General features: G+C 30.9%; 1 protein-coding gene across 1 annotated transcript in view; it reads right to left on the bottom strand.

The window, feature by feature from the left end:
* Positions 1–14,964, bottom strand: part of CysRS (cysteine--tRNA ligase, cytoplasmic) — a 47,852-nt gene that overhangs the window by 18,355 nt on the left and 14,533 nt on the right. Inside the window, exons 7-13 of the mRNA XM_087150934.1 lie at positions 11,902–12,051; positions 10,406–10,494; positions 10,207–10,328; positions 9,157–9,269; positions 4,977–5,105; positions 4,097–4,330; positions 511–611 (exon numbers count right to left, since the gene is read on the bottom strand). Coding sequence (XP_087007060.1) covers positions 511–611; positions 4,097–4,330; positions 4,977–5,105; positions 9,157–9,269; positions 10,207–10,328; positions 10,406–10,494; positions 11,902–12,051 — 938 coding nt within the window. The remainder of the gene's footprint in view (positions 1–510; positions 612–4,096; positions 4,331–4,976; positions 5,106–9,156; positions 9,270–10,206; positions 10,329–10,405; positions 10,495–11,901; positions 12,052–14,964) is intronic.

The following is a 14,964-nucleotide window of genomic DNA, read 5'->3' as shown; positions in this document are numbered from 1 at the left end:
CTGTATACACAATATATTAAGAGGAAACAACAATTACTGTGCTCTTGTGTGAGCTATATTGGGCTAACTATATTTATTAGTTTTAATGGCTGGAAAAACAGCTGAACATACTTAAATAATGCTATAGTAAATGAAATAGTTTAGTATAGCTGAAATATCCCATAGATTACACATTGAGTGGTCAGCAGTTTTTAAAAGACGAAAATAAGAAACAAAATTCCCTGCATTTTCCCTGTTATTTAAGGTGATTTTTAAATTCCCTGCATTTTCAAGGTTTTCCTTGTGGAGTGGCAACCCTGAATATATAAAAGCTAACTCATGTTTACGATATGCGAATTTTAACTTTGTCAAAATATAAATATATTTTTGAGTAAGATTGATTTATGGTAATCCTTTTCTACCGCTTGGAAAATCTATTCTTGGAAAGAGTGGCAGGTACGTATAGGTAATTATGTTACATTAAAATTAATAACGTTTTTTAATAATGAACAAAGATTAAGGTTTCCTTACGTGGAAAACAAATTATGTTCTTCCACAGTCCATTTTTGGTGAGCTTCTCTGCCAGTTCTTGGAATGTCTCTAATAGAATCTTTAGCTGTCAGAAGAAATTCCTAAAGATAATTACAAGACATAAAGATTTAACTACACAATTTAATACATGCTACTTTATTCTTAAAGCTGAAAAAAAATTTATATCTGATACACAATTTTTCAAACAAACAAAATATATGATGTCACAAAAAAAGATTAATTCTAGGTTCATTAAAAATAGCTTCATTAAAATAGCTTCACTCTAAAAAAAATTCAAGACTGAACTTATTTTTTGACTAATTAACACAATCTAGAGTTGCTTGTGTGAAGACTAAGTTAAACATCTACAAAACTTTAATCAGGCCTATAGCTACGTATGGAAGTGAGTGCTGGACCCTAAGCAAAACAGAGGAGGAAAAACTGCTAATTTTTGAAAGAAAAATTTTGAGGAAAATCTTTGGATCTCTTCAAGAGAATAACGTATGGAGAATTCTTTACAACCACGAAATTTACAAAAAATATGACAAATTCGGTGGGACCGACATTGTGAGAACTATTAAAGCATCACGCATTAGGTGGCTGGGCCACCTCTTCAGAAATTCTGATGCCGTCCCTGCCAAAAAAGTTACTTTTTCCACAATTGAAGGGACAACCACCACAATTTTTCCACAATTGAAGGACGTAAGGGACGACCACCTACAAGATGGATAGACGACGTTGAAAAGGACCTCAAGCTATTGGGAGTCAACCGATGGCGGGCCGTCGCACCGGAGAGGGCCAGATGGAGGAAAATCTGCGAGTCAGCCTTGGCCTGTGAAAGGCTGTTGCGCTTATGAAGAAGAAGAAGAGTTGCTTACCATAATTTTCAGAAATTAAAAGCTTACTGACTCCAAAATGTATCTTTCTATAATAATCGCACAAATATTAAATCAATAATTTGATTATTTATTTTACATTTTGTTAATTTATTTTTTCACAATAAACAAGATAAAAATAATAATTAACCTAGTAGATCTTTTTGCACCAATCACTGGATAATAAATCACTAATTTTTTCATTTCATACACTATTCATATGTCTACTTTTTTTTACTTCATGATTATTTATTTCTCGCCTTATCTCTTAAAAGAAATTTTTTTTTTTTAAAAATAATCTTAACTTCCTTTAGAATTTCAAAATATGAGGGGAAAATGAAAACTCAAACAAATTTAGATACAACAATAGTACAAATTTTGTTTAACCAATCAGACGCTGAAGTTTAATCAATCCCATTCTTTCCTTAGCAATTAAGATTTTTTTAAACAAGAGCAATTTTCAGACAAGAGCAATAAACAAAAAATGAATTATGTAGGTATTTATTATTAATTTTCTTGTTATAATTTTAATGTAAACTAAGTTAAAAAACAAAATTCTTTGAAAAAATTAAATTTCACGCATACAACAAAATTTGCAAACATAGAATAGATAATTATAAACCAAAAATGCACCATGTGATGTAAAGTTAATTCAAATTTCATATAAAATTCCTCAAAATAAATAACTAAAATGAAGTTTCTATACAACTAAAGCTTTTAGCCAAATAACCTGAATTTTTGGCAGTTAGTAAAAAAAAAGAAGAATTTCTTGTAATTTAAATTTTCTATATTTTTAAAAGTTTCAGTTTAGTTCTGCAAAAATAAGTTTATTTTACAATAACAAAACACAAGTAAAAGAAATTGAACATTCTATCAAGGATAAGGGGAAATTGAGAGAGAAATTTTTCAAGTACTGAAAGCCTTTTTTTTAAATAATATTAAAATAAATATTTTAAGTTTAGCTTAGAAAACTCTGTGCTCTTTTTAAACCCAAATTTATAATTATTTTAAAATAAAAGGATAGTAACACTCACAAAATAGTTTTTAACCATTAATTTAAAAAAAAAACATACAATTCAATACCTGCCAACATTTCAGAAATAAAATAAGGAAGATTTTAATAGCGACATTTTTTAGGCTACAAGTAAAGTTTTGATACGTCATGCTAACGTAATTAAGCTACATAATCATGTTAGTAAAAAATATGTATATAAATCTTAATCTAAGGAAGATCTTTAAAACATTATTTATATTTACTTTAACTATTTTATTTTATAACCATCGTTGAACAGTTGACACAATTTTTTTGATTTATGACTACTAATGTTTAGCTACGTAGCCTTGTAATTTTAAAGCCAATCCAGAAGACAACGAAACTCCTGGATCTAGTATTGGGAGAAATTTGTCTTCGTGGGGGACTTTTTGATAGAAATCCTACATTTGAGTTACGTGAAGGGGAAATTCACGAAAACCTCCCACTGTTAGTCTGACGATTAGGGGACTCTAACCAAACATCCATCTACCACTGAGGATATAATGACGAGGGCTGCTTTTTCATGGCATGGACTGGGTCCTATGGTCTGATTGCATAGATCATTTTTTTAATAACCATCGTTGAACAGCCGACCCAATTTTTGGGTTTACGACAACTAATGTTCAACTCTGTAGCCTTGCAATTTTGAACCCAATCCAAAAGACAAAGGAACTCCTGGATCAGATTTTGGGAGAAATTTGCCATCATGGAGAACTTTTTGATGGAACTAACCCGCATTTGCGTCACATGGAGAGAAAGACCTCGAGAACCTCCCACGGTTAGCCTGACTTCAAGGGGACTCTAACCCAAGATCCATCAACCACTGAGGATATTTTACGTCAGCACAGTGGCTGGTGCAAGCTGGATTCGGAATTCATATAGACCAGTCATCATTGGGATTCAAACCAGGTTCACCTCATTGGAAGGCGAACGCTCTATCGCCTGAGCTATCACAGCTTGACTTTTTTTCATTTTCAAATTATGCCTGTTATAGTCTTCTCAGACGTATGGCGTCTTTCAGTCCAATACAACACTGAAGTAGCTCCAGAAGGTGAGAGGGCACGAAAGTCATCACAGGAACGAATGTCAAGAAGAGAGGGGCAATCAAATAGATGCTCCCCAGTGTTGCAGAGCACACAAAGAGGTGAATTGACCAGGTTAATTTTAAATAAGTGGGCCTGCAAGTAGTCATGTCCAGTAATTATTCTAAGGCAAGCAACTCCCTCGGCTCTGGGAAGGAGGGAAAGGTGAGAGCGCTGCTAGCCATCAAGAAGGCTAGTCCAGGATTTTCCATCAGCTAAGTCCCTAAGAGCAGATATTGTTCTGTGCCTGAATTTGCTCCTAAGAAGCCACCTTGCATTTCTATGGGGAACTGGATGAGAAGATGGATGCAATGCTGAAGATTCTCTAGCCAACATGTATAGCTCAACTTAAACTATTACCCCTCAACATACTGCAGAGTACTGGCGATATCACCATTTATTGAGGAATAAGAGAAGCATTCTTGCCATCAGTGGATATTTAATAAAAAAATAATTTTTTTTTTAAATTTCTTCCACAAATACAGAAAAATTTGAGAATATACAGGTAAACAGGAGATAGTTGTAAAAAAAAACAAAAGTATTTGTTAAAAAACAGGAGACTTGGCAGGTATGCAATTCAAACGTTTGGAACTTACTGTGAAGAGCTTTTCATAATAGAGAGCTATGTCCATTGTTTGTGAGCTGTAATCTAAAGTATCCTTCCAAGAATGCAACAAGAAAGCCAGCCTGATCTGTCGAGATGTGTGCTGTTTCAATGCTTCCTTAATTGTGATGAAATTCTTCAGAGACTTGGACATCTTGCAACCGGATATAGTCAAATGACCAGAATGAAGGAAGTATCGCACCCAACAGTCATTACCAAAGTATGCCTGAAATTCATACACTTTTATTCAATAAACAAAAATGTATTTGCGATTCTAAATAAATGAGTGCATAGTTAGAAAATTATAACATAGCTTTTGTTCATTGATTAGGACATATATCTCTTACATAAGTGAAAACATTTCTTAAAGGATGATTAATTCATAAACGTTTTTACAAATAAAAATAAAAAAAAGCATTTAGTCATTTTTTTCTTCAAAAACAGCACATTTATGTCAGAAAATTTTTGTAAATGAGGCTACATAAGATTTTCCTCCAGAGGGATTTTTTTAAAAATGATCTAAATAAATATAATAATAAACAGACAAAATTAAATAAATAAGAGTTCAAAAACCTCCCCTTTTACATAAATGTTACAAATAAAAAAAAATTACAACTTATGAAAAAATTAATCTTTACAGATTTATAGCAAATGAACACAAGCCTTATTCTTGGCCTGAATTTTTTACGTAAACATAAATAGTCAAGTTGGATCCATAATCATAATGGACACAAATAATCAAATGGAATTGTTGTAAGTAAACTTTAAATCATAATCACAAATATTTTATGAACCATCAATTATCTGTTATCACTTTTTATGTTCAAGTAATTGAATGTCTTATTTAGAAAACAGAAATTAGAATGGCTTACTTCGGACTGTGCCAGCTCATTATCGTGGTGAGGGAACTTCAAATCATAACCCCCTGTATGAATATCCATGGATTCCCCAAGAAGAGAACTAGCCATCACGGAACATTCAATGTGCCAACCAGGACGTCCCTATTATGAACAAAAACACAACAACACTTTTAGTAGGATAAAAATGAACTAAAATTTAAAAATGCTAAGAATAGTATATCAGAACTAGGTTAAAATACAAGGTTAGTTTAAATAATTCATACAGCTTGGAAAGACTTTATGTCAGAGTATAAGACATGTAAAGGTGGGGTAAACCTGGTGGGGAAATGAATAAATGAAATTTCAACATAAATAAATGAACAACAACTAATGACAACACTACTTACAGATGCAAATACTTTATAGAGATATGCTATTGAAAGTATGGACAGAACTGGATTACCAGTGGAATTGATTACTTGGTTATTACACATAGAACCTTTGTAATATGGACCAGATATTAAGAGAGTTTATTGATACACTGCAAAATATCGATTTAATGCTTAAATAGTCACGTTGACATAGTGACTTTCATCTCTAGCGAGACATCAGAACTCTGATTTAAGCCTTTGATATAAGAAGACTCGTGCAATTTAACAAGTCTACGCAAATGCTGTTAACAAACGTGACGAAAGCAATTTTGATTTCATCAAGATTTATTTTGTCTAGCTATGAAGACAGTGTTTGGTGTGTGATGTTGAAGGGCAAGGAGAAAAATTAGAATCAGAAGTCGAAGCTTCGTGCACGGATCAGCGTCAGAATGTCTTTTAGGATTTGTTTTCCTCTGAATTTTACATTACTAGAAGCTCATTTTCAGTGAGACTTCCATTTCTCTGTGATTGCTAGGTATTATTTTGTTATGAACTCAATCTATTTATAAGAAAAAAAATTATAAATATAAAAAATTTAGTATAAAATGAAGAATTTTTTTTTAAATCTTTTTTTTTTCAATTCAAGCTGTTCAATTTAATGGTAGTATTTCGTATTTAAATAATTTTTACTGTTTCATAGAAATTTTTTAGCCTTTACTCCTTTATTTTTTAATTCTTTCAATGGCTCGTAAGTAGATAATGATAGAATGTTATTTTTTTTTAAATCTATAAATCTTTAGTCGTTTTTACTTATAAAAACTTAAAACAAAACCTATATTTTCGCATTTGATATTCAGTTATTAGTCAGAAATATCAAGTTTTCAAGAAATATCAAGAATTAAAAAGAAATATCAAGTTTTTACAAGCCACTGATGTTGTTTTTAAATCGTTCAATATTTAATTTAACTGCATTTTGTTAGATTTTCTAGCTATTTTTTGTTTTGAACTTTAAAGATATTAAGCTGTTTTAATTTTCATAAAAGCTAAAACACAGTTTGCTTTAATTTTTTTATGGAATGCAAAGATTTTTTTTTTTTAAAGTTAATTTAGGCAAAATCATTTTGAGAAAGTTAAAACTGCTAAACTTTTTCATTTAAAATAAAAGTTAAGCAATGTTTTGACGAATTAAAAGAAGTTTTTTTTAATAATTTAATATTGTAACGGATAGTTAATTCCTAGTAACAGATGGCGCTACCTCTCTATCCGTAAAAAATTATTACTAAATTATACCATTACTTTTATTTGCTTTTACTCATCATTTTTTATCTTTAAAAATTTTTTTATGATACATGTAAGTAATTAATTAATTTTGATAGAACTTTATAATTATTAAGCCATTAATTTTACTAAAAAAATTAAAACAAAGCTTATGCTCATTTTTATTTTTAGAATTTTGTTTTAAGTCAATCCAGCTTTATTATTTCATTTAAAAAGGTTAAGGAATGTTATGGATTTTATAAAAAAAGTATTTTCTTACATCTCCCAGTCCTACTGCTGATAGACAAAAAGTTGTTAAAACAAGAAGAGTTATCTTTTAAATATTTTATTTAGGGCTGATCAAACACTTACATCAAGGAAAAAACAATGATGTCATTTGATATTCATAATTATTTCACTCTTTCACTTATTAATAAAGTATTAATATATACTAGGAGGCTCCGCCCCCTGCTCGCCAACCCCCGAGAATTGCTACGCAATCCTATGTGGTTCACGCCGTGAACCATGGCTCGCTGCGCTCGCTCGCCAATGAACACAATGTTCTAGCACAAAGACATAGTATATTATCATCAAAGACATAGTATTTTATCATCAAAGACGTAGTATTGTACTTATGTAGACGAATTCTATCAATGTTCTTATTGGCTTTTAAAAAAGTATATTAGCTATTTAGATTGTACATGGTGAAAAAATCAAAACATTACCTAAATGAGAAACATATTAGCAAAATAAATTATCAAATATTGCAGTTACTCACCTAAATTCAATTAAATGTGTATAAAAAATTAGTTAATGCTAGAAATTCTGAAAGTTTTAGAAAAAAAAATTATTATTTAAAAATATAAACTTTAAACCCTAACTTTTCCTTGTGAGATAATAACCCTCAAAAAGTCTTTCATTTTCAAGAACACAAAAATTTGTTTTATCGCCAAATGAAATATTTTTTGGTGATCAGCATCAATTTCTATATTAATTAACATTTGTGATAAAATACATAGCATTTTAGAACAAAATAAGCAATTAAAATTTTTCCAAAAAACATTTTTTTCTGCAAAGCTCTAAGAAATTAACACTAAGCATTTAAAATTACTTTGAAAACACAATTATAGATTTGGCATCTTGGAGCAATTACTGAAAGGCTGTCAAATGACTTGACTCTTGACAGGCCAACATAAAGTTGTCCATGACTAAAAACTTGTTTAGTCAGTACTAAACTGATTTTCTCAAAAGTCTGACCTTGTGACTTATTTATAGTCATGGAGAAGGCCAGCCTAATTAATTCCTAATTGAGTTTAAACTAAATATTATCATGTTTTTAGGGCATGAATCTGAATTGAACAACCTGATAATGCTCACTCTGGTTATTGTTTCCATTTTTAAAAGCACTATATGTTGAGCCACCTCATGTGACATTTGCCATGTGACATTTTTAGCAGCGATCATTGGTCGATTTTCTAACGTTGCCATTCGGGGAGTTGTAATGAGGCTTTTTTTTGGTGCCGTGCAAGAGAAATATATATATAGATATATATTATTACTTTATTAATAAGTGAAAATTATAGTCATATGAAAAAAGGGGGGGAAATAATAAGTAAAAAATAACAAACAACAGTTTTCAGAAGGAAAAAAAAAGAAAAAAAAAGGATGAAATTTTATTTAAAAAAAAAAACGGAAAAAAAAGATATAAACTTTTCATCAGCCCATACGATTATATCCGCAAAACAGAGTGCTTTCTGGTATTGTATCAATAAAGCCAAAGCAAAATATATTAATACAAAAAATATTAATAATATGTCTCAAACTATTTTATTAATATATTTTGCTTTGGCTTTATTGATACAATATCAGAAAGCACTCTGTTTTGCGGATATAATCGTGTGGGCTGATGAAAAGATTATACCTTTTTTTTCCGGTTTTTTTAAATAAAATTTCATCCTTTTTTTCCTTCTAAAAACTGTTGTTTGTTATTTTTTTACTTATTATTTCCCCCCCCCCTTTTTCATATGTCTATAATTTTTCTTTGTTTTATCTTCATTTCGAACTTATCTAATGAGTTATCTCATGAGTTCTGTTTACTTGCAGCTTGAGTGCAATAAATGAAACTTATTGTTTTTCTTAACTTTCTTTGTGTTTTCTTGTATTTATTTATTTATTTATATATATATATATATTCCATATATATTTAAACTCGAAGCATTGTCACTTAATTTTTGTGTCCCCTCAGTGATTTTTGGCATAGTCATGCATTATGGCAGGTAAGAAGAATTAAAGACAATTGTTAAATGTTACATTGTAGCATAACTACCACTATAAATATTAAATACCAATTCCATAGTATATAAGTCATGTTAACTTGATTCTATAGAGGTACTTTTTGATAGATGAAGGTTGACATGGCGGATAATCATCTCCCCTCAATATAATCTCAAAGATCAGGTATAATATCAAGAATAGAGAAAATATAATAATCAGATATGATCATAGATATAATATAATCAGATATAATCTCAAATATTTAATTAATAGAAAAGTCTGAGGTATATTTAAAAAAGAAATGAACTTACTTTTCCCCAAGGGGAATCCCAAGAAGGTTCACCAGGTTTTGAAGATTTCCAAACAGCAAAATCACTTTGACTTCTCTTCTCATTCAGCCTTTCAGTTCCAATGCTCAATTCACCTGAAAGAAGTCCCCAGAAATTATAAAATTTTCTCCATTAACATAAATGATGGTAAAAACATTACTAAATGAAATTATAAACTTTGACTTTAGTATAGTTTGTTTAACATTGCGTAAAATCCATATCGTCAGTCGATTCTGCCCAGTTGATACTAGACAAAGCTGAAAATGCGTATTTAAGAAAGTAACATTTCTTAAACACAGAATTTGAAAATGGAATAACATTTTATTCCATACTTTAAATTTCAGTTACGCGTATTGTTCCTTCTTCAAAATATAAACGCAGATGTATCCAAATAAGTTCGTAATGCTATGTCATTAATTTTTATATTTTATAACCGTTGTTGAACAGTCAACCCAATTCATGGGTTTACGACTACTTATGTTCAATGTACGTAGCCTTGTCATTTTGAACCCAATCCAGAAGATAAGGGTACTCCTGGCTTGAGTAGTGGGAGAAATTTTGCCTTTGGGGAGGACTTTCTGATGGAACTAACCAGCATTTGCGTTACATGGAGAAGAAAATCACGAAAAACTCCCACAGTTAGCCTGACGGCAAAGGAACTCTAACCTATGATGTCTACCACTGAGGATATTTTACATCATCACTGCGGTTAGTGCGAATGCCGGATTTGCATCAACCAGTCAGTGCTAAGATTCGAACCCGGTTCACCTCATTGGAGGACGAATGCTCTATCCCCTGAGCCATCACGGCTCTGTGATTATAACACTCACACATGGGACACGGGATAACGAGCCAATGACTTTTGTGGTATTAGCAAAATGCTCAAACCAGCTGAGACAATGCGCCCTGCTTACAGCTATTTGTTATAAATATTAATATATCCAGTTGCATTGATCAATAAAACAAAATGAACTTTGACATCACAGACTCAAAATACCATAAAAGAAAAAAAAAACAATTAATGACACAAACCCTCTCCTTCTTGCAACTTCTTCAAATCACCAAATGCTTCAGGCACCAACTTCCCATAAAAGTGATCAGGCATATCATCAAATTTTATAGTGTCAAAATAAACAGAGCCATTTGATTCATACCTAACGGAAATTATCAATTCATATAACAGATATTCATCATCCTTTAAAATGAAATAGGACAAAAAAGATGAACTTACGCAAATCCATTGTCGATGATCTTTTTGACATATTCAATAATTTCAGGAATAAATTCAGTTACTCTCGTCACGGCATCCGGTTGAAGAACCTATAATAAATTAAAATTAGTTTTTTGAAGGTATTAAAGTAAACAAATTTTAAAACTTTGTAAAAAAAAATAACATTAAACTAAATTATGCAGGATTATGACAAAATATAATTAAAAAAAAATTAAAAAAATAAACTGTGTGAAAAACACCAAAATAATATGGAAGATTTAAGCACAATTAATTATTTTTAAAATTTATACTTGTTTAACAAATTTTTTTTATTTATACTTCAATTTCTCAAATGACCCATGCATGACACTCTCATTTTTGATTTGATGAGGGACACAAGTGTCCTGCAGCCACATCCCGTGGGCCATTTTCAAAATTTAATATTTAGTAAAATATGTGTATATTAAAACTGAAGATTAATTTCTATTTTGATGGAATCTTACAAAAGTTTATTATTTATCATCATTAAAGCAATTTATGATGTGTAAGCAATTTGACTATTGGACAAACAGATTTACCTACAACGTATCTCTTCCAGCACCCAGGAACAAACAAGTGTTAATCATCATCATCATCAGGATAAATGTTCTATTAATATTGCCTACCTCCAACATCAATAAATATTTCTTTATAAATATTGGTGACCCTCCTCACTGCAACCTCATATTTAGGGTATTATTACTCAGTGAAACTTTTCAGGAGCAACCACTATCTGTTTCACAGTAAAATGGTCGTTAATAGAAGTTGGTTGTTCTTAGAGGTTACCTTCATTAACTTCATTAACAAAAATTGTTAATTCATTAACAAAATAGTTAATTCATTAACAAAAATTGTTATGGAAAGTACATGATTTTTTGCAAACGATTTAAATTTTAGTCAGTGTTATTTTTTTAATGTGGAAATGCCACTTCTGTTGGCGCCATGAAAACCAGATGAATGATTAAAATTTAGCGTCAATAAAAACGACCCTTACTGATAAAATTATACGTAAAAACAAATTTACCAATTATGATTGATAGAACATTTTACATGAATAAATAATTATGTTCTTTTTGTATAAATTGGCATTTAGTTTTATACCACAAAAGTTAATTTACATTTTTTGTGTTCACTTATTTGACCTTTTCCACATTTGGTGTGCAGGTGGGCTCAGTCGCTGGGAGAGGTGTTGATGGTCTCTCCTAAGGTTTTCTTCAACATTATGGAAAGAATTCCGTGCACCCCAAAAGTGGTCATCAATAGAGGTAGTCACTACACAGTGGTGGTCTATTATGAAGGTTTCACTGTATGTGTGTATTTTGAATTTTCAACAAACTTCCTTGATATCATACACAAATTCATTATACATGTTGGAACTATTCATTACCAAATTTAATACACTTATAAAAATGCAATCTTAAATTAAATATATATTGGAAGAGTTCATTTTCAAATGAAATACTGGAAGCATTACTTGCATTTAAGGATTCCATGTCTGTGTAAAATTCTTCCTCCCACTCGGCAGGAAGTGAAAAAAATATGGAATTATCATACTCTACTTCAGAATTGACTTTATCCTGCCATTCACTCATGACATCTACACTCTGCTTAAGAAGATCACCCACAATCTGAAATATAACATTTCTCATTAAAAACTCTACAATCAGGGCACAGAAATGTTTTGGGCCTCTATAACATGTCATGTTGTTTGAAATCGAATTAAAAAAACATCACATACATGAAATGAGGAATTTTTAAGCTATGCAATAATTTTAAACAAATTTAAACACATTTTGATTACCTCAAAAACATTTTAAAAAAAGCATTTTTAAACTTGCCAACGTTGGAGAAATAAAATAGCAGAGATTTTACTAGCGACATTTTTTGAGCTACAACTAAAGTTTTAAACCATGTAAGTCAAAAAGAGAAATTCAAAATTGGAAATAATATAAGCACTTACGTTTAGTGAGGTAAAACATATATACATAAATCTTAATCTAAAGAAGATTTTTTAAACCATTATTGATAATTACTTAAACTATTCCATTTTATAACTGTCGTTGAACAGCCGACCCAATTTTTTGGGTTTACGGCTACTAATGTTCAACTCCATAGCCTTGTAATTTTGAACACAATCCAAAAGACAAAGGAACTCCTGGATCAAGTGTAAGGAGAAATTTGCCTTTGTGGAGGACTTTTTGATGGAATTAACCTGCATTTGCATTACATGAAGAGGAAAACCACGAAAACATCCCACGGTTAACCTGATAGCAAAGGGACTCTAACCCATGATCCGTTTATCACTGAGGATAGTTTTACTTAAACTTTTAACACTCAACATACTGCAGTACTGGCAATAGTACTATCTATTGAGGAAAAAGAGACATATTTTTGCCATCAGCAGATATTTTATCAGCAAAATTTGTAAATTTTTATTTTTTTTTTAATTTCTTCAACAAATACGGCAAAATTTGAGAACATACGGGAAAACAGAAGATAGTCATAAAATAGAGGAGCGTTTGTTAAAAAACAGGAGACTTGGCAGGTATGAACTTTGCATAATTTTTAAAAAAAATTTAGATTCCAATTAGTGGCAATCCTCAAATAATTAAATAGTTTTGAAAGTCATGGAAGCTAATTATAATAATTAAATTAACAAAACATAAAAAGGTTTAACAAATTAAGGAAAAAAATAGAATGGTATGTAATATTTTGTCAAACTTAGTAGTTATAAAAACATTTTGCAATTCACATTAAGCCATAACCAGTTTAAAAGTTGATGTTGTATCACAGTGCTGCGGTTCTAAATTTTTCAAATTATTACTTTATTTAACTAATTTTAAACACTAAACAGAGTTGGTGGTGGTCAAGCTTTTTTATTGACATTATGACTTAATAATAAAACTTGCTCACATTAATTTATTTTAAAGGTACGTATGAACCTTGCAGGTGCAAATTGAACAGTAAGGGAGTGTTGGGTACCTAAAAACTTCAGTGAACTTACATGTCTGTTGCCTTTTTAAGCTTTCCCGGTAATAAACTATTCAAATTATTGGTGTTAGCATGATAATCAATCACTATTTGAGAGAAAAAATTTACTCTTTATACAATAACATATATTTAATTTAAAAAATATATAAGACAACGTTGTTTATTCTTAGTTTTCCTTTAAATACAATTCATAAAAAGTTAGATTTCAAGGGCCTCTTGAATGCCTTATGCCCCTGGGCCTTGCCCATGCTTCAAATTTACTGATTGCCTCAATTACAATAATAATTATTATTACAGTAAAGATAACTTATAAATTAACATCTCTAACCAGCTGAAAACTCGAAAGCCCAATAGTTTCATAACATTTATTTTATTTCATCCAGTGTTTGATATGCTAAGTTTAGGAAAATTTTAGAGGTAGACAGATATTTTTAAGCAATTTCTGAGAGGAAGATCGACTAACCTTCAGTTTTCCTGCTTAACTAATCTTTAAATGTTATATATAACCAGATATTGCAATTGCCAACTTACTACTAAGTATACTGCTTTTCCTCTACAAAATAACTGCAGCATGTTAGTTGAATCATAATTTTCTATGAGTTTCTGATTGAAATTTGAAATGCTATATTTCAAGAACTCATTGACAAAATAAAATTTTGTATGTGTTCCTTTATCTGTAGATAGATCTAGATAGATCTGCTTCATCTAAATCTGACAATTCAATTCATAATTTAGAAGATTGAATTGAAGGTTTTGTACAGAGGGTCAACTCCACTAATTAAAAAGAGTTAGTTCCACAGAGCCGGGGGATAGCCTGGTTGGCAGGGAACTGGACCCAAGTTCGTAGGAATGGGAATTCGAATCCAGCCAGCCGTCAACTCCCTGTGTAGTAAATGGTGACTGGAGCATGTTAAAGTTGTCGGATCACAAAGTCCTCCACGTTCCCATATCAAATTATATCTCTGGGGGTACTGAATAGATCATTCTCTAGTTCAGATCAAAATTACGATCTGTGAATGAATGAATGGATGAGTGAATGCCACAACCACATGAATCCGCCTATAAAACGGATGACATGCGGTTGTGGCAGAAGTCGAATTCTTTGTCATAGATAGCACCACAGGAAAACAAGAACAATCGCACCCCTTCTGCCTTAATCGCTGATGACAACATAAACAGTTAGTTTCACAATCATTCAAGTCATTTCTTTCTTATCTTAAGACTGGTACAAAAATTGGTTATAATTTTATGCATTCAAAACTAGTTTTGAAAAAAAGTTATTTCAACCGTCTAAAACTGGCTGATAGGGATCAAAGCAAGTGAGAGCTGTTTCTAAATCGACTCAATTTCAATAATTACACTTCTCGTCAATTAAACATTACAATTCACCAAAAGCAGAATCCAAAATTCTATTTTCTGAGATACAATTAGACCTGATGTCTAATGAGCAATACTGAAGAACGTTAAACACAAATTATTTGTCAAATTCACATCCTATGCAATTAACTGAGGTGTCAGTTTTTCCCCAATATTTACAAATTTGGAACAAT

Source organism: Parasteatoda tepidariorum, chromosome 9 (genome assembly GCF_982258835.1).
Source record: "Parasteatoda tepidariorum strain Cologne lab strain chromosome 9, Ptep-v5.0, whole genome shotgun sequence".
In the NCBI taxonomy this organism is placed as follows: Eukaryota; Metazoa; Arthropoda; class Arachnida; order Araneae; family Theridiidae; genus Parasteatoda; species Parasteatoda tepidariorum.
The sequence above is the reverse complement of the archived record's forward strand: the minus strand, read 5'-3'. Positions and strand labels throughout refer to the sequence as shown.